Source organism: Labrus mixtus, chromosome 23 (genome assembly GCF_963584025.1).
Source record: "Labrus mixtus chromosome 23, fLabMix1.1, whole genome shotgun sequence".
In the NCBI taxonomy this organism is placed as follows: domain Eukaryota; kingdom Metazoa; phylum Chordata; class Actinopteri; order Labriformes; family Labridae; genus Labrus; species Labrus mixtus.
Genome location: NC_083634.1, coordinates 814765 through 837180, shown reverse-complemented (window position 1 = coordinate 837180; position 22416 = coordinate 814765). Strand labels below are relative to the sequence as shown.

Here is a 22416-nt window from a genome sequence, read left to right as displayed (position 1 = left end):
TTAGTATGTTCTAAGAGTGTTTAGTATGTTCTTAGTGTTTAGTATGTTCTAAGAGAGTTTCCTATGTTCTTAGTGTTTAGTATGTTCCTAGTGTTTTTAGTATGTTCTAAGAGTTTAGTATGTTCTTAGTGTTTAGTATGTTCTAAGAGAGTTTAGTATGTTCTTACTGTTCAGCATGTTCCTAGTGTGTTTAGTGTGTTCTTAGTGTTCAGTATGTTCCTAGTGTGTTTAGTATGTTCTTAGTGTTTCGTGTGTTCTTAGTGTTTAGTATGTTCTGAGAGTTTAGTATGTTCTTAGTGTTTAGTATATTCCTAGTGTGTTTAGTATGTTCTTAGTGTTTAGTGTGTTCTTAGTGTTTAGTATGTTCTAAGAGAGTTTAGTATGTTCTTAGTGTTTAGTATGTTCCTAGTGCTTAGTATGTACTAAGAGAGTTTAGTATGTTCTTAGTGTGTTTAGTATGTTCTAAGTGAGTTTAGTATGTTCTTAGTGTTTAGTATGTTCCTAGTGTGTTTAGTGTGTTCAGTATGTTCCCAGTGTTTAGTGTGTTCTTAGTGTGTTTAGTATGTTCTAAGAGAGTTTAGTATGTTCTTAGTGTTTAGTATGTTCCTAGTGCTTAGTATGTACTAAGAGAGTTTAGTATGTTCTTAGTGTGTTTAGTATGTTCTAAGTGAGTTTAGTATGTTCTAAGAGAGTTTAGTATGTTCTTAGTGTTCAGTATGTTCCTAGTGTGTTTAGTATGTTCTTAGTGTTCCGTGTGTTCTAAGAGAGTTTAGTATGTTCTTAGTGTTTAGTATGTTCTAAGAGAGTTTAGTATGTTCTTAGTGTTTCGTATGTTCTAAGAGTGTTCAGTATGTTCTTAGTGTTTAGTATGTTCTAAGAGAGTTTAGTATGTTCTTAGTGTTTCGTATGTTCTAAGAGTGTTTAGTATGTTCTTAGTGTTTAGTATGTTCTAAGAGAGTTTAGTATGTTCTTAGTGTTTAGTATGTTTTAAGAGTGTTTAGTATGTTCTAAGAGAGTTTAGTATGTTCTTAGTGTTTAGTATGTTCTTAGTGTTTAGTATGTTCTAAGAGTTTCCTATGTTCTTAGTGTTTAGTATGTTCCTAGTGTTTTTAGTATGTTCTTAGTGTTTGATATGTTCTAAGAGAGTTTAGTATGTTCTTAGTGTTTAGTATGTTCCTAGTGTGTTTATTGTGTTTTCAGTGTTCAGTATGTTCTTAGTGTGTTTAGTATGTTCTAAGAGAGTTTAGTATGTTCTTACTGTTCAGCATGTTCCTAGTGTTTAGTATGTTTCGAGTTTAGTATATTCCTAGTGTGTTTAGTATGTTCTAAGAGAGTTTAGTATGTTCTTAGTGTTTAGTATGTTCCTAGTGTGTTTAGTATGTTCTAAGAGTTTAGTATGTTATTAGTGTTTAGTATGTATTAAGTGTTTAGTATGTTCCTAGTGTGTTTAGTATGTTCTTAATGTTTAGTATGTTCCTAGTGTGTTTAGTATGTTCTAAGAGACTTTAGTATGTTCTTAGTGCTGAGTATGTTCCTAGTGTGTCCAGAGGAAAGGTGGTGAGCCGAGAGTCTAGCACAAGCTTAGAGACTTCGTCCTCAGTCAGAGAGGAGAATGAGTTGAGTGAGGCACTTTTGGTTGGTGCCTTTGGTCTGAGTTGGTCAGGCTCAGAAAACTGGTTACTGATGGTTGCAACCTTTTCAGTAAAATACGAGGCAAACACGTCTGGTGTGAACAGATGGAGGAGGTGGGTGAAGCAGTGAGTTAAAATTGACTGAACTGATGAATGACACAGAGACGGTCAGACTGTACAAAAGATCAGAGTTTATTTACAGACATCAAAGACAGTTCTGAGAACGATTGTCCTAATAAAACATCCTCCATTGTGTGACTCAGTGACATGCTCACACCTGTACCTGTGATCCAAAATAGATCTGATTAAAAATATAAACATGTCACATTCTTCTGTGTATTAAATGTTTGAATCTCAGAGCAGCAGAAACACCCTGCTGCGAGTGTGTATCTTTATCCAGTGAAAAATAATCATTTCTATTCATAAATGTTCATGTACACTTCGTCACGCGTGTCCCTGTGTGCAGCCAGAGTGGGTCAAGCTTATTATCATTCTAAAAGATTCCTCCTTTCATTACAATGAAAAGATGGTTTCTTGGTCAAGGATGGTTTCCACAGAGGAGCTCTGACACCCCCTGCTGGCAGCTTCAGGTTACAGAAAAACTCACATCACACACCGGTTCCTTTTTCCTGTGCACACACACATTTATTTATTGCTGAAGATGAAAGCAGCCTTGTCTTCGTCTTCACAGTTTGATTTTAGCTTCAAGAGTTCTTTCTGTCAGAGCAGCTGAGATCGGTGAGAATAAAGGACAGGTGAGCTGTTGATCAGACGTCATGGAGAAATGCTGGTGTCGTTGTTCTGCTTTGATGTGTGTTTCTATGAACGATTTGAAACCAGAAGAGAACCCTGAACTCTGTGACCCTTTAACTGCAGAGTTTAAAACCACATCAGGTAATTGATCTTTTCTTGAATCAGACTTAGAGCAGCATGAGTATGTGTTAGCATTAAGCTAACCCTAAGATGTATATCCCAGTACAACGGAAAGATGCACCTGATGCTTCTGGACTGATATAACGTTAATCTGGATTAAAGCTGAACATCCAGCACTAAATCACCTGAAAGGACTTAAAGGACTAACACTTAGCTTTAGCATTATGCTAACACTTGAACAAACCTGTGTATTCACGTGTGTGTCTTAATAAATACACAAATTAAACATGCAGAGGGAACGTTTATAAACAACCAATTATAAAACTATTGAACTCCGAGTCACATCATCATACCCGACACAGACTGGACACCTGAAACACCTTCCATCACCTCTGTCCTTGGTACTGACGATTCTGTGCCAGACGACCAGTCATCATCACAAACTTTAATGATTATATAGAACTGATATTAGAGACAGATTGTTTTTAAAGTTCTCCTTTAATCTCAGATGAAGTTCACTGAGCTGAGATCTGTCGACTGCTTCTAAAAATAACTCACCCTAACCCTTTTATTTGAACTGAAACCGTCAAAAACAAGAATGTAGAAAAAAATAAATCTGAACTCATGAAAATAAAACGAAACCATCACTAACTGACGAGTTTCTTCAAAAAGAAAAGTCATGACACCAGATCCTCTGACATCATTGACATAAAGCCCCTCCTGTGTCACAGCAACAGCTGATCAACATGTTACTTATAACCCCAGATCTCCATGGAAACTGAGCCCACCTGGCTATATGGCTGTCAGTAGCCAGAGGACACACCTGAACTGTAGCTCCGCCTCCTCTTCAACATGTCACACATCTGAACTGTAGCTCCTCTTCAACATGTCACAAACCTGAACTGTAGTTCCTCCTTCTCTTTAACACAGGAAGGAGCATGGAGGCAGCCAATCAATAGAGGCAGAGGGGGCTGGGTGAGGTGGTGAGTGTGCAGACAGGTGTGGGGAGACCATAGTAGGCGGGGTCAGTGAAGGGGAAAAGGAAGAGGAGGAAGAGAAGGACGCCGAGCAGGTAGCAGGAGAGGACAGAGACACGGTGAGGATGATCCAACGCCGCACTGATGGCAGGAAAACCCATGTAGTTACAGAACGAGTGACAGAGAACCGGACCCACCAGGTGACCTAAAACACAACACAGGGGAACCATTAACACACAGGGGAACCTTTAACACACAGGAATCATTAACACACAGGGGAACCCTTAACACACAGGGGAACCATTAACACACATGGGAATCATTAACACACAGGGGAACCCTTAACACACAGGGGAATCATTAACACACAGGGGAACCCTTAACACACAGGGGAACCTATAACACACAGGGGAACCATTAACACAGAGGAACCATTAACACACAGGGGAACCCATAACACACAGGTGAACCCTTAACACACAGGGGAACCTTTAACAGAGAGGGGAACCATTAACAGAGAGGGGAACCATTAACACAGGGGAACCATTAATACACAGGGAACCATTAACACAGGGGAACCAATAACACACAGGGGAACCATTAACACAGGGGAACCATTAACACACAGTGAACCATTAACACACAGGGGAACCATTAACACACAGGGGAACCATTAACATAGGAACCATTAACACAGGGGGAACCATTAACAGAGGAACCATTAACACACAGTGGACCCATTAACACACAGGGGATCCATTAACACAGGGGAGCCATTAACACACAGGAGAACCATTAACACACAGGGGAACCATTAACACACAGATGAACCCTTAACACACAGGGGAACCATTAACACAGAGGGGAACCATTAACACAGAGGGGAACCATTAACACAGGGGAACCATTAACACACAGGGAACCATTAACACACAGGGAACCATTAACACACAGGGGAACCATTAACACAGGGGGAACCATTAACACAGGAACCATTAACACAGGGGGAACCATTAACACAGGAACCATTAACGCAGGGGAACCATTAACACACAGGGGATCCATTAACACAGGGGAACCATTAACACACAGGGGAACCCTTAAAACACAGGGGAACCATTAACACAGGGGGAACCATTAACGCATGAACCATTAACACAGGGGAACCATTAACACACATGGGAATCATTAACACACAGGGGACCCATAAACACACAGGGGAACCCTTAACACACAGGGGAACCCTTAACACACAGTGGAATCCTTAACACACAGGGGAACCCTTAAAAAACAGGGGAACGATTAACACAGGGGAACCATTACCACACAGGGGAACCATTAACACACAGGGGAACCATTAACACACAGGTGAACCATTAACACACAGGGGAACCCTTAACACACAGGGGAACCATTAATACACATGGGAATCATTGACACACAGGGGAAACCTTAACACACAGGGGAACCATTAACACACAGGGAACCATTAACACGGGGGAACCATTAACACACAGGGGAACCATTAACACACAGGGGAACCACTAACACAGGGGGAACCATTAACACAGGAACCATTAACACAGGGGAACCATTAACACACAGGGGAACCATTAAGACAGGGGGAACCATTAACACAGGGGGAACCACTAACACAGGGGAATCCTTAACACACAGGGGATCCATTAACACACAGGGGAACCATTAACACAGAGGGGAACCATTAACACAGGGGAACCATTAACACAGGGGAACCATTAACACACAGGGGAACCATTAACACAGGGGAACCCTTAATACACAGGGGAACCATTAACACACAGGGGAACCATTAAGACAGGGGGAACCATTAACACAGGGGGAACCACTAACACAGGGGAACCATTAACACACAGGGGAACCATTAACACAGAGGGGAACCATTAACACAGGGGGAACCATTAACACAGGGGAACCCTTAATACACAGGGGAACCATTAACAAACAGGGGATCCATTAACACACAGGTGAACCCTTAACACACAGGGGAACCATTAACATAGGGGAACCATTAACACACAGGGAACCATTAACACGGGGGAACCATTAACACACAGGGGAACCATTAACACACAGGGGAACCACTGACACAGGGGGAACCATTAACACAGGAACCATTAACACAGGTGAACCCTTAACACACAGGGGAACCCTTAACACACAGGGGAACCATTAACACACAGGGGAACCATTAAGACAGGGGGAACCCTTAACACAGGGGAACCCTTAACACACAGGGGAACTATTAACACACAGGTGAACCATTAACACAGAGGGGAACCATTAACACAGAGGGGAACCATTAACACAGGGGGAACCATTAACACATGAACCATTAACACAGGGGAACCATTAACACACAATCGGAATCATTAACACACAGGGGACCCATTAACACAGAGGGGAACCATTAACACACAGTGGAACAATTAACACACAGGGGAACCCTTAACACACAGGGGAATCATTAACACAGGGGAACCCTTAACACACAGGGGAACCATTAATACACATGGGAATCATTAACACACAGGTGAACCCTTAACACACAGGGGAACCCTTATCACACAGGGGAACCCTTAACACACAGGGGAACCATTAACACAGGGGAACCCTTAACACACAGGGTAACTATTAACACAGGGGAACCATTAACACACAGGGTAACCATTAACACACAGGGAACCATTAACACACAGGGGAACCATTAACACAGGGGGAACCATTAACACAGGAACCATTAAACACAGGGGGAACCATTAACACAGGAACCATTGACACAGGGGAACCATTAACACACATGGGAATCATTAACACACAGGGGACCCATTAACACACAGGGGAATCCTTAACACACAGGGGAACCCTTAACACAGGGGAACCCTTAACACAGGGGAACCATTAACACAGAGGAACCATTAACACAGGGGAACCATTAACACAGGGAAATCATTAACACACGGGGGAACCCTTAACACACAGTGGAATCCTTAACACACAGGGGAACCCTTAACACACAGGGGAACCATTAACACAGGGGAACCATTATCACACAGGGGAACCATTAACACACAGGGGAACCATTAACACAGGTGAACCATTAACACAGGAATCATTAACACACAGGGGAACCCTTAACACACAGGGGAACCATTAAAACACATGGGAATCATTAACACACAGGGGAACCCTTAACACACAGGGGAACCATTAACACAGGGGAACCATTAAAACACAGGGTAACCATTAACACAGGGGAACCATTAACACACAGGGGAACCATTAAAACAGGGGGAACCATTAACACACAGGGGAACCATTAAAACACATGGGAATCATTAACACACAGTTGAAACCTTAACACACAGGGGAACCATTAAAACACATGGGAATCATTAACACACAGTTGAAACCTTAACACACAGGGGAACCATTAACACAGAAGAACCCTTAAAACACAGGGTAACCATTAACACAGGGGAACCATTAACACACAGGGGAACCATTAAAACAGGGGGAACCATTAACACACAGGGGAACCACTAACACACAGGGAAACCATTAACACAGGGGGAACCATTAACACAGGTGAACCATTAACACAGGGGAACCATTAACACAGAGGGGAACCATTAACACACAGGGGAACCATTAACACAGGAACCATTAACACACATGGGAATCATTAACACACAGGGGACCCATTAACACACAGGGGAACCATTAACACACAGGGGAACAATTAACACAGGTGAACCATTAACATACAGGGGAACCATTAACACAGGGTAACCATTAACACACAGGGGAACCATTAACACAGAGGGGAACCATTAAGAAACAGGGGAACCATTAACACACAGGGGAACCATTAAGAAACAGGGGAATCATTAACACACAGGGGAACCATTAAGAAACAGGGGAACCATTAACACACGGGAACCATTAACACAGGGTAACCATTAACACACAGGGGAACCATTAACAGAGGGGGAACCATTAACACAAGAACCATTAAAACAGGGGAACCATTAACACACACGGGAATCATTAACACACAGGGGACCCATTAACACACAGGGCAACCCTTAACACACAGTGGAATCCTTAACACACAGGGGAACCCTTAACACACAGGGGAACCATTAACACAAGGGAACCATTACCACACAGGGGAACCATTAACACACAGGGAAATCATTAACACACAGGGAAATCATTAACACACAGGGGAACCATTAACACAAAGGGGAACCATTAACATATGGGAACGATTAACACAGGGGAACCATTAACACGGGAACCATTAACACACATGGGAATCATTAACACACAGGGGAACCACTAACACACAGGGGAACCATTAACACACAGGGGAACCATTAAGACAGGGGGAACCATTAACACAGGGGAACCCTTAACATACAGGGGAAACATTAACACACAGGGGAACCATTAACACACAGGGGAACCATTAACACAGGGGAACCATTAACACAGAGGGGAACAATTAACACACAGGGGAACCATTAACACACAGGGGAACCATTAACACAGGGGAACCATTAACACAGAGGGGAACCATTAACACAGGGGAACCATTAACACACAAGGAACCATTAACACAGGGGAACCATTAACACACAGGGGAACAATTAACACAGGGGGAACCATTAACACAGGAACCATTTACACAGGAACCATTTACACAGGGGGAACCATTAACACACATGGGAATCATTAACACACAGGGGATCCATTAACACAGGGAAACCATTAACACAGTGGAACCATTAACACACAGGGGAACCCTTGACACACAGGGGAACCATTAACACAGGGGGAACCATTAACACACAAGGGAATCATTAACACACAGGGGACCCATTAACACACAGGGGAACCATTAACACACAGGAGAACCATTAACATATGGGAACCATTAACACACATGGGAATCATTAACACACAGGGGACCCATTAACACACAGGTGAACCCTTAACACACAGCGGAACCATTAACACAGAGGGGAACCATTAACACAGAGGGGAAACATTAACACAGGGGAACCATTAACACAGGAACCATTAACACACATGGGAACCATTAACACACAGGGAAATCATTAACACACAGGGAAATCATTAAAACACAGGGTAACCATTAACACAGGGGAACCATTAACACACAGGGGAACCATTAAAACAGGGGGAACCATTAACACACAGGGGAACCATTAACACAGGTGAACCATTAACACAGGAATCATTAACACACAGGGGAACCCTTAACACACAGGGGAACCATTAAAACACATGGGAATCATTAACACACAGTTGAAACCTTAACACACAGGGGAACCATTAACACAGAAGAACCCTTAAAACACAGGGTAACCATTAACACAGGGGAACCATGAACACACAGGGGAACCATTAAAACAGGGGGAACCATTAACACACAGGGGAACCACTAACACACAGGGAAACCATTAACACAGGGGGAACCATTAACACAGGTGAACCATTAACACAGGGGAACCATTAACACAGAGGGGAACCATTAACACACAGGGGAACCATTAACACAGGAACCATTAACACACATGGGAATCATTAACACACAGGGGACCCATTAACACACAGGGGAACCATTAACACACAGGGGAACAATTAACACAGGTGAACCATTAACATACAGGGGAACCATTAACACAGGATAACCATTAACACACAGGGGAACCATTAACACAGAGGGGAACCATTAAGAAACAGGGGAATCATTAACACACAGGGGAACCATTAAGAAACAGGGGAACCATTAACACACGGGAACCATTAACACAGGGTAACCATTAACACACAGGAGAACCCTTAACACACAGGGGAACCATTAACAGAGGGGGAACCATTAACACAAGAACCATTAACACAGGGGAACCATTAACACACACGGGAATCATTAACACACAGGGGACCCATTAACACACAGGGCAACCCTTAACACACAGTGGAATCCTTAACACACAGGGGAACCCTTAACACACAGGGGAACCATTAACACAAGGGAACCATTACCACACAGGGGAACCATTAACACACAGGGAAATCATTAACACACAGGGGAACCATTAACACAAAGGGGAACCATTAACATATGGGAACGATTAACACAGGGGAACCATTAACACGGGAACCATTAACACACATGGGAATCATTAACACACAGGGGAACCACTAACACACAGGGGAACCATTAACACACAGGGGAACCATTAAGACAGGGGGAACCATTAACACAGGGGAACCCTTAACATACAGGGGAACCATTAACACACAGGGGAACCATTAACACACAGGGGAACCATTAACACAGGGGAACCATTAACACACAGGGGAACAATTAACACACAGGGGAACCATTAACACACAGGGGAACCATTAACACAGGGGAACCATTAACACAGAGGGGAACCATTAACACACAAGGAACCATTAACACAGGGGAACCATTAACACACAGGGGAACAATTAACACAGGGGGAACCATTAACACAGGAACCATTTAAACAGGAACCATTTACACAGGGGGAACCATTAACACACATGGGAATCATTAACACACAGGGGATCCATTAACACAGGGAAACCATTAACACAGTGGAACCATTAACACACAGGGGAACCCTTAACACACAGGGGAACCATTAACACAGGGGGAACCATTAACACACAGGGGAATCATTAACACACAGGGGACCCATTAACACACAGGGGAACCATTAACACACAGGAGAACCATTAACATATGGGAACCATTAACACACATGGGAATCATTAACACACAGGGGACCCATTAACACACAGGGCAACCATTAACACAGGGGGAACCATTAACACAGGAACCATTAACACAGGGGAACCATTAACAAACATGGGAATCATTAACACACAGGGGACCCATTAACACACAGGGGAACCATTAACACACAGGGGAACCCTTAACACACAGGTGAACCCTTAACACACAGGGGAACCATTAACACAGAGGGGAACCATTAACACAGAGGGGAAACATTAACACAGGGGAACCATTAACACAGGGGGAACCATTAACACAGGAACCATTAACACACAAGGGAATCATTAACACACAGGGGACCCATTAACACACAGGGGATCCATTAACACAGGTGAACCATTAACACACAGGGGAACCATTAACACACAGGGGAACCCTTAACACACAGGGGAACCCTTAACACACAGGGGAACCATTAACATAAGGGACCCATTAACACACAGGGGAATCCTTAACACAGGGAAACCATTAACATAGGGGACCCATTAACACACAGGGGAATCCTTAACACAGGGAAACCATTAACACACAGGGGATCCATTAACACAGGGAAACCATTAACACACAGGAGAACCATTAACACAGGGGACCCATTAACACACAGGGGAACCATTAACACACAGGGGAACCCTTAACACACAGGGGAATCCTTAACACACAGGGGAACCCTTAACACACAGGGGAACCCTTAACACACAGGGGAACCCTTAACACACAGGAGAATCATTAACACACAGGGGATCCATTTACACAGGGGAACCATTAACACACAGGAGAACCATTAACACAGGGGAACCATTAACACAGGGTAACCATTAACACACAGGAGAACCCTTAACACACAGGGGAACCATTAACAGAGGGGGAACCATTAACACAAGAACCATTAACACAGGGGAACCATTAACACACACGGGAATCATTAACACACAGGGGAACCATTACCACATAGGGGAACCATTAACACACAGGGGAACCATTAACACAGATAAACCATTAACACACAGGGGAACCATTAACACAGGGGAACCCTTAACACACAGGGGAACCATTAACACAGGGGGAACCATTAACACACAGGGGAACCACTAACACACAGGGGAACCATTAACATAGGGGAACCATTACCACACAAGGGAACCATTAACACAGATGAACCATTAACACACAGGGGAACCCATAACACACAGGGGAACCCTTAACACAGGGGAACCCTTAACACACAGGGGAACCATTAACACAGGGGGAACCATTAACACACAGGGGAACCACTAACACACAGGGGAACCATTAACACAGGGGGAACCATTAACACAGGGGAACCATTAACACAGGGGAACCATTAACACACAGGGGAACCATTAACACACATGGGAATCATTAACACACAGGGGACCCATTAACACACAGGGGATCCATTAACACAGGGGATCCATTAACACACAGGGGAACCCTTAACACACAGGGGAATCATTAACACAGAGGGGAACAATTAACACAGGTGAACCATTAACACACAGGGGAACCATTAACACAGGGGAACCATTAACACACAGGGGAACCATTAACACAGGGGAACCATTAACACACAGGGGAATCATTAACACACAGGGGAACCATTAACACAGGGGAACCATTAACACAGGGGAACCATTAACACAGGGGAACCATTAACACACAGGGGAACCATTAACACACAGGGGAACCATTAACACACAGGAACCATTAACACAGGGGAACCATTAACACACAGGGGAACCATTAACACACAGGGGAACCATTAACACACATGGGAATCATTAACACACAGGGGATCCATTTACACAGGGGAACCATTAACACACAGGAGAACCATTAACACAGGGGAACCATTAACACACAGGAGAACCATTAACACAGGGAGAACCATTAACACAGGGGGAACCATTAACACAGGGGAACCATTAACACAGGGGAACCATTAACACACATGGGAATCATTAACACACAGGTTACCCATTAACACACATGGGAATCCTTAACACACAGGGGAATCCTTAACACACAGGGGAACCCTTAAGACAGGGGAACTATTAACACACATGGGAATCATTAACACAGAGGGGAACAATTAACACAGGTGAACCATTAACACACAGGGGAACCATTAACACACAGGGGAATCATTAACACACAGGGGAACCATTAACACAGGGGAACCATTAACACAGGGGAACCATTAAAACACAGGGGAACCATTAACACACAGGGGAACCATTAATACACAGGGGAACCATTAACACACAGGAACCATTAACACAGGGGAACCATTAACACACAGGGGAACCATTAAAACAGGGGAACCATTAACACACATGGGAATCATTAACACACAGGGGATCCATTTACACAGGGGAACCATTAACACACAGGAGAACCATTAACACAGGGGAACCATTAACACACAAGGGAACCATTAACACAGGGGGAACCATTAACACAGGAACCATTAACACAGGGGAACCATTAACACACATGGGAATCATTAACACACAGGTTACCCATTAACACACATGGGAATCCTTAACACACAGGGGAATCCTTAACACACAGGGGAACCCTTAAGACAGGGGAACCATTAACACAGGGGGAACCATTAACACAGGAACCATTAACACACATGGGAATTATTAACACACAGGGGACCCATAAACACACAGGGGATCCATTAACACAGGGGAACCATTAACACACAGGGGAACCATTAACACACAGGGGAACCATTAACACAGGGGAATCATTAACACAGGGGAACCATTAACACACATGGGAATCATTAACACACAGGGGAACCATTAACACACAGGGGAACCATTAACACACAGGGGAACCATTAACACACAGGGGAACCATTAAGACAGGGGAACCATTAACACAGGGGGAACCATTAACACAGGGGGAACCATTAACACAGGGGAACCATTAACACAGGAACCATTAACACACAGGAACCATTAACAAAGGGGAAACATTAACACACAGGAACCATTAACACAGGGGAATCATTAACACACAGGGGAGCCATTAACACACAGGGGAACCATTAACACACAGGGGAACCACTAACACACAGGAACCATTAACACAGGGGAACCATTAACACAGGGGGAACCACTAACACACAGGAACCATTAACACAGGGTAACCATTAACACAGGGGAACCATTAACCCACAAGGGAACCATTAAGACAGGGGAACCATTAACACAGGGGGAACCATTAACACAGGAACCATTAACACAGGGGAACCATTAACACAGGAACCATTAACACACAGGAACCATTAACACACGAGAATCATTAACACACAGGTATACCATTAACACACAGGGGAACCATTAACACACAGGGGGAACCATTAACACACAGGGGAACCATTAACACAAGGGGAACCATTAACACAGGGGAACCATTAACACAGGGGGAACCATTAACACACAGGAACCATTAGCACAGGGGAACCATTAACACACAGGAACCATTAACACAGGGGTCAAATATATCCCCTTATGTGATATTAACTATACGCAAACTGTCAGATTGTCAAAATCCCTGCTCCTCTCCGCCCATATCACCGCTCCCTCTCTCTCCATCGCTCGACCACTCACGCTGCACGTTGCTCTGCCCGACCCTGATAACAGCAGGTGAGATGACAGAGCGCTGAGAAGTTGTTCTAACTATGCAGATTGTTGCTTGTAATGTGGTGAAATATATAAATGAATGCTCATTTAGATGTATTAGTAATGTGGGTGTAGACAGGCTACGTAAACTTAATTGAAAGGCTTAAATATAGTTTTCGCCTCAGGATGGATTTTTTTTTCCCCCTTCACATTGCATGTCCTTGTGGTGTGACTATTGTGCACATCGCAATGACGATGTTGAAACAATATATGGTGCAGCCCTAACAGGCAGTCTGTCCTGGACTTGGAGCTGTAGGGCTAACTGCAGAGCTAACTGCAGAGCTCCGCCCCCTGCCCCCTCTACCCGACACTGTCAGTTGGAGTGATGAGGCCTGCAGGAGGAGAAGCGACCGACTGTTTGTGGTAATCCTTCTTCCTCGTCCTGCTCACTCTCCCCTACAGGCCAGAGCACCACTACCATTGAAGACTTGATTAGCAGAGTTTTTCTGAATGTAGATATTTAGTGAATACATTTATTTTTGATCATTCATCGTTGACATGTTTGCACCGCCCTTCATTCGATGCATTTGTTTTAGAATTAATATGGATTCTGTTTTGCTGAATGTTTGTTTATGATGTCACTTCTGCTTGCAATTTAAAAAAATGACATCCTGCTTTTAACAGGAAGTGAGACCTCAGTTAACACTTGATGCTCTAAATATTGATGGATTTTAATCTGGACCCATCCGGTCTGGTATCAAACCAAAGAACCAATAATTTACAGGGACTAATGGCACTTATATTAACCAATCAGCAGGCCAGGAGAGAACAGACACACAGGGTGTTGTTATGAACCAATCAGCAGGCCAGGAGGGAACAGACATACAGGGTGTTGTTATGAACCAATCAGCAGGCCAGGAGGGAACAGACATACAGGGTGTTGTATATTCTAGTTCCAGGTGTAGTTGAGAGCTGCTCACCTGTCCTGATGAAGATGAAGGCCGTGTAGGCTCCAAACACAGCTGTGTAGGAGAACTGGAACACTGAACCAGAAAAAAACATGATCAGCTGATGAAACAGTAAACAAACATGTTAACAAACATCACCTGAGTTCACCTGCAGACAGGAAGATCCCCGACAGAGTCCCCTGTCTGAACCTGAGCAGCTCAATGATGTGATGGAAGTGAGCTGAAACAGAGACACGCATTCATCAATCAATAATCAATCAGACATCTATCAGACATCTATCGGACATCAATCAGACATCTATCTGACATCAATCAGACATCAATAATCAATCAATAATCAATCAGACATCAATACTCAATCATTAATGAATCAGACATCAATAATCAATCAGATATAAATAATTAATGAATCAGACATCAGTAATCAATCAGTAATCAATCAGATATCAATAATCAATCAGTAATCACTCAGACATCAATAGACAACCAATCAGACATCAGTAATCAATCAGTAATCAATCAGACCTCAATAAACAATCATTCATCTATCATACATCAATAGACAAATGTAACAGGTAACACCTGTAAAGAAAACAGGTAACATCTGCACAAGAAACAGACCTGCACAGGTAACATATGCAAAGGTAACAGGTAACACATGCACATGTAACAGGTAACATCTGCATAGGAAACAGACCTAACAGGTAACATCTGCACAGTAAACAGACCTGCAAAGATACGCGGTAACACCTGCACAGGTAACAGATAACATCTGCACAGGAAACAGGTAACATCTGCACAGGTAACAGATAACATCTGCAAAGGTAACGGGTAACACTTGCACAGGTAACAGACCTGCACAGGTAATAGCTAACATCTGCACAGGAAACAGCTAACATCTGCACAGGAAACAGACCTGCACAGATAACAGGTAACATCTACAAAGGTAACAGCTAACATCTGCACAGGAAACAGGTAACATCTGCAAAGGTAACACCTACACAGGAAACAGACCTGCACAGGTAACATGTAATATCTGCACAGGTAACAGGTAACATCTGCACAGGTGACAGGTAACATCTGCACAGGTAACAGTTTGAGTTAAAAAAAAAAAGAAGAAACATTTACATATTTTCTCCCTTATATCAGCTCCTGGCTTTCATAAGAATGTAACTGCACATACCTCTGTGAGCCGCCACCTGTCAGGTAGACAAACATTCAGGTAAACCATCATTCAGATGAACCATCACTCGTCATGTAAACCACCAATCTGGTGAACCACCACCAATCAGGTGAACCACCACCCATCCCCACATGTCAGGTGAACCACCACTCAGGTAAAGCACCAACTGTCAGTAGAACTTGTCAGGTAATTCACCTGCATAACTCACCAACTCCGAAGAAGAGAGGGCAGGTGAAGATGGCAGTGGAGAGTCCGGCACAGGGAACCAACATGGGCAGCATACATGCCCTGAAGACGAGTTCCTCTGTCAGCGGGGCCACCACCTGGTTCCTCAACCAGCGCATGTCACTGACACACAGGCTCCAGAACCACGGGTCTACGCAGAACATAGAACATCAAGAACATTAGGTTATTTAAGCTAGATAGAACATGATTAGAACACACAGAGAACATCAGGGGATTCCCTCGTATGTGTCGTGCAGATTAAGCTGACTAAATGTTCTCTGACCCAGGGCGACTCTTATCCCGTCCATGAAGGTCCAGGGACAGTCCATGGCGAGCTGCATAAGGGGGCCCAGAAATAAAACCTGGAACAAAGAACCACAAATTGCTTCAGACCAGTTCTAACCCTGAGTAGATCCTCATCTTCATCATCATGTTTCTCTCTTACCATGGTGAGCAGCAGAGGGAGGATGATTGCAGGAATGATACCTTCGAATCGAATCCCCATTAGAGCCAGGAACGACGGGCCAGTCTGACACACACACACACACACACACACACACACACACACACACACACACACACACACACACACAGCGTAGACTTTAATTTGTAATGAACTATCCAATAGTCATATCTGTGTGTGTGTGTGTGTGTGTGTGTGTGTGACTCACTGTGATTCCTGTGAACTCTCTCCACGCCCACACAAACACAGGAGACAGCCCAGACACGATCAGAACGCTGGTGAAACGTCTTTTTATCACTGTGGGATGATCCCTGAAAACACAGCAATAAAGGCTTTCATCATCATCATCACCACCATCACCACCACCATCATCATCATCACCATGATCATCACCATTATCATCATCATCATCACCGTCATCACCACCATCATCATCACCATCACCATGATCATCATGATCACCACCATCATCATCACCATCGTCACCATCATCACCACCATCATCATCATCACCATCATCACCACCATGATCATCATGATCGCCACCATCATCATCATCCCTACTACCATCATCATCATCATCACCACCACCATCATCACCATCACCACCATCATCATCATCATCATCATCATCATCATCATCATCACCATCATCATCACCATCAAATATTACAAAAGAGCAGGTAAAAAGACCTTACTTATTGCTATATTACAAAGACCGGCCTATCCATCATGAGCACTTTAGCAAAGCAGCAAAAATGGTAAGAAAAAACTGCCTTATTAAAAGGCAGAAGGGTCAGTGACAAATAAGGGTTGTTCAGATGACCAATTCAAAAATCTTTACTTTTTCCCTAATCAAAGGATAACATACCCACAGGCAACACTTTACATCTCTCCTTCTTTACATCATGGCCATCACAGCACAAACAGCATTGCCACCTTCTATAGTACCAGACTTTGTCAAGCAAGCTCCAGGTAGTGACACGCTGATACTACCTACCCTACCACATGGCCCCTAATAGCCGACACATCTAAAATGCAACTACTGGTGCCAATATTACAGCATACATACATATATTAGATCATACGTGTTTAAAGGTGCACTATGTAGATTTGGTTGTGAAATTTGAAAGTTGGGGAAGTGAAACAATTCTTTGATATATTTTCTGAACTGAATACACAAACTTTATTCAAAGTAAAAAATGGGTCCCTGGAACACTGTTTGGAGATATAAAGCTACCAGGAGAGTTACGCTTTCACTGTTGCGGGCCCCCCACCATAACTTCTCCAGTAGCATTTTATCTTCAAACAGTGTTACAGGGACCAAATTTTCATCTGAGAACAGTTTGTGTTTAGAGTTATGATGAACATATACCAAATAATCTGTACATTTCTCCAACTTTCACATTTCTCTACCAAAACTATATAGTGCACCTTTATAAATGTAAGTGAATGGAACACAAATATGCAATTTGATGCCAGGGCATTTTGTCCTAGACCCTTGATAATAAGGTTATGGATGAATCACCACTTTAATCAACATAAAAAAATACTGATATTTGACAAAAGTGGCCTCTAACAGAAAGGCTTGTCATAAAAGTCAAATAGTGTAACCGGTTACACCATTTGACATTTTCACTTCAAATCAAATTTGACAGGCATTATCATTGAGACCTATATGAGCACATTTCCTGGTGTGAACATTTCAAATCTAATTTTCGAAGTGAATACAATTTTTTACAATTATCATACATTTTTTATGTTTTTCAGAGGTCATACCATTTGACATACCTGACCACGCCCTTAAAATGTCCAATTATCTCATGTTTTAAAGAGAGTTGCTAAACTTGGCCTGCAGCAGTTAGGACCATCTGGGGTTCTTCTTTGTGATATAATTTCTTGTCACATGATATGATGAGTATATTAACAAAATGGCTCCTTCAATGGTGGTTACAACATGTTGACATGTAGAACAATGATGTTCCATTACTTTTATTTACTATTGAACAGTTCTCAGTGTTTCCCCAGCGTTGGGGGGTTGGGGACAAGCCGACATGCCGACACGGCGACACAAACACTTGAAGGAATCTTGGTGTTCATGGGTTACTTTTATGACAGCTGTCCTTTTCTATCGGAGAGGTATCCTTAAATGACTTATTTCCCTGATTTCCAACTCTATCCACTATCCTATCCCTACAATAAAGGCACAAAAAGCCCAAAAATAAATCTTACTTGACCTCCAGGGGGGGCGGGCCGCCCCCCTAATATAATGGTAGGGGAAACACGGGTTCTATTGTAAGATTATGCCAGGCTAGTTCATAGGGTGTTATATGAAAATTTAACCTTTTTAAAGCAAGTTTGATTCTTTGATATGAAGTTTCAACGGTTACACCACTTAGACATTTTTGCCTAAATACCCCAAATATTCTCTAAAAATGTATAATAAATATAAATTTTAGACTAGGTCCTCAAAACAAAGGATGAAAGCATGTCATTTGTGCATTTATTTTTTAATTTTAAGCCTTTAAAAGTTAACTAAACCTTATGGACACAAAAAATGAGCGTCACGTCATTGACCTAGAAATCTTTGGCCGGATCCCCGGCTCATGACAGCTCATGAAACAGCCTTCACAGGCCTAGACTGCGCTGGGCTTGGAAGGGGATGGGGGAGAGGCTGTTCTTGAAATTTGCCTGATGAGAGAGTTAAAAGACATATCTTGATCAAATAGAACTCCTACATTCCTAACAGTGGTGCTAGATGCCAGGCTGATGTCATTAAGGACAGTCAAATCACTAGAAAAAGTCTCTCTGAGGTTTTTAGGGCCTAGCACAATAATTTAAGTCTTGTCTGAGTTAAGTAGCAAAACATTTCTGGTCATCCAGGTCCTAACGTCCTTAAGGCACATTTCTTACATAACTGACTGGTGCCATCGGGCTTTATTGATACATAAAGCTGAGTATCATCTGCATAACAATGAAACTGTATGGAGTGTTTCCTCATAATATTTCCCAGAGGAAGCATATATAATGTAAAGAGAATCGGTCCAAGCACTGAACCTTGTGGCACTCCATGGCTAACTTTGGTGTGCATAGAGGACTTATCATTAACATGTACAAACTGAGATCGGTCTGATAAGTAGGATTCAAACCAACTTAAAGCAGTCCCTGTAATTCCAAGTAAATGTTCTAGTCCGTATAATAGGATCTGATGGTCAATGGTGTCAAAAGCAGCACTGAGATCTAACAAGACGAGCACAGAGAGAAGTCCCCTGTCTGAAGCTAGAAGTAGATCTTTTGTAACTTTAACTAGTGCAGTCTCAGTGCTATGGTTGACTCTAAATCCTGACTGAAACTCCTCAAATAAATTGTTGTCATGGAGAAAGTCACACAGCTGATTAGCTACCACCTTCTCCAGGATCTTTGAGATAAAAGGAAGGTTGGATATAGGCCTATAGTTAGCTAGAGTTCCTGAATCTAGAGTAGGTTTTTTAAGTAGAGGTTTGATTACCACTACTTTAAATGACTGTGGTACATATCCTGCCTGTAAAGACATATTGATCATATCTAATATAGAGTTGCAAACTAAGGGAAAGACTTCCTTAAACAGCTTGGTTGGGATTGGGTCTAAAAGACAAGTTGACAGTTTCGATGCAGAAATAATTGAATTTAGTTCCAAAAGGTCAATTGGAGAAAAACAAGTTCAGTTCACTCTGAAATGGGGGAAACTCTGGGCTTTCCATTTCAAAAGGAGAGGTCACTCAAACCCGAGAAAGAGAGGGTAACTTCCTGTAGCTCTGATTCTGTTACTATAGCCCCGTGTCCACCAAAGGTCTCCAGAACTTAATTGTTCAGGGACTTCTCTTCAGAGTATAATAATAATAATCCAATAATTTAGGATTGTATTCTATTGGCAATGTTTTTAGAGGCTTTAGCATCCGATTTTAAGTCTGAAAAATAATGCTACAAATGTACAAATAAACTAATAAGGTACAATAGACATTCACATCATAAAGAGCAACCGTTTGTTCAATTTAACCTTTTGTTACTGCTTTGAATTACTGTTTTACCTGGTCGCACCTCCTGACAACATTAGTTGTAATGACAGGAAAAATGCTGAATGAATTGTTAGTATTATTATAATCTCTGAAATTGTAGTACAAGAAACAGAAGGGTATCAGGTGTATCACATTATTAAGATAATATTAAGAAAAACAACTTAAAGATGACCACTGTCTTAACTGACGTCATGTGGAAACTTGACTTGACTTGCTTGATTCTCACCGGAGTGACTTGCGACTTGCAGTGTGACTACTCCCATGTTTGGTTTGTTCTACCTGCTTTCTGGAACGGGCCCAGGACGTGTATGTGTGTGTGTTTGTTTGTTATAATGTACGTGTGTGTGTGTGTGTTATTTATTTACCTGGGCAGGTGACTCCTCCACACGTACAGACTCCCCACGTAGGAGCACGCGAGCAGCAGACAGGTCAGCACGGACACACAGCACACTCCGTGTTTCTGCTGTTCAGGTAAAGATGACGACAAATCCCCCTCTTGCGTCATGATGTCGTCCAGCTGAGACTCAGGCTAACATTGGGGGGCAGCGGGACCAGGTCCGACCATCAAACCCCCCCCCCCCAACACGAACCACCGGGTGACCACAGCCACACAGCTAACGATGCTAGCTGCAGAGCTAAACACTGCGTCGCACGGGAAACACGTCATCAGTGCGCGCCTCTTTCCTTCTTTTACGGTTTGTTGTCATTGGCGTGAAATAGCGCCACACGGTGGAGAAAAGGGTGATCTACATTGGGTCACTGCCTTTGTTCGCTTTGTTCTCGAAACAGAGAGACACTGAGAGCATGAGAAACCATCCTAACCCCCCTCCCAATCCCCCCACTGCAAACAAACACTGATGTAAACAAACACTGTAAACAAACGTTTTAAACAAAAAATCACTGTAAAAAACAATGATGTAAACAAACACTAAGGTAAACAAACACGAATGTAAACAAATACTAAAGTAAACAAACACTAATATAAACAAACACTGATGTAAACAAATACTATGGTAAACAAACACTAATGTAAACAAACACTGATGTAAACAAACACTGTAAATAAACACTGATGTAAACAAACACTAATGTTAACAAACTCTGTAAACAAACACTAAGGTAAACAAACACTGATGTAAACAAACAAATACTAATGTAAACAAACACGAATGTAAACAAAAATGAATGTAAACAAACAATTTAAACAATCACTGTAAACAAACACTAATGTAAACAAACATTGTAAACAAATACTAAGGTAAAGAAACACAAATGTAAAGAAACACTAATGTAAACGAATACTAAGGTAAACAAACACTGTAAACAAACAAACACTGTTGTTATTTACCATCCTCGAGTTATTCTCACAAACTCTTTTCATGTTATTTTAAATGCTGCCGGTAGATGGCGCCACATCTGTATTTGATGCATTTAGAGACAGAACTGGTATTTAAAATGACCAAATCTCAGATTTACCAGGA

The 22416-nt window shown here is 42.5% G+C and overlaps 1 protein-coding gene across 2 annotated transcripts; it reads right to left on the bottom strand.

The window, feature by feature from the left end:
• Positions 1-1802: 1802 nt before the first annotated feature.
• On the bottom strand, positions 1803-21601 carry rce1a (Ras converting CAAX endopeptidase 1a). 2 transcript variants are annotated; one of them, XR_009666738.1, is made up of 9 exons: positions 21301-21601; positions 17089-17191; positions 16863-16946; positions 16701-16779; positions 16401-16568; positions 15158-15229; positions 15022-15084; positions 3402-3686; positions 1803-3367 (listed from the first exon to the last, which is right to left on the bottom strand). XR_009666738.1 is itself a non-coding variant. In XM_061030945.1 (8 exons), the coding sequence occupies exons 1-8, from the start codon at positions 21438-21440 to the stop codon at positions 3457-3459; spliced, it is 939 nt and encodes a 312-aa protein (XP_060886928.1). In that variant the 5' UTR covers positions 21441-21601; the 3' UTR covers positions 1803-3456. The 2 variants fall into 2 exon arrangements, 1 of the variants encoding a protein (XP_060886928.1); XM_061030945.1 differs by having other exon boundaries at positions 1803-3686.
• Positions 21602-22416: the final 815 nt, after the last annotated feature.

Coding starts and splice junctions, on each gene's coding strand:
- rce1a (XM_061030945.1), bottom strand. CDS start 21,440: ATGACGCAAGAGGGGGATTTGTCGTCATCTTTACCTGAACAGCAGAAA. Junction 16,780..16,862: donor TCCCTCTGCTGCTCACCATG/GTAAGAGAGAAA, acceptor TCTTTGTTCCAG/GTTTTATTTCTGGGCCCCCT. Junction 3,687..15,021: donor CTTCATCTTCATCAGGACAG/GTGAGCAGCTCT, acceptor GTTGTGTTTTAG/GTCACCTGGTGGGTCCGGTT.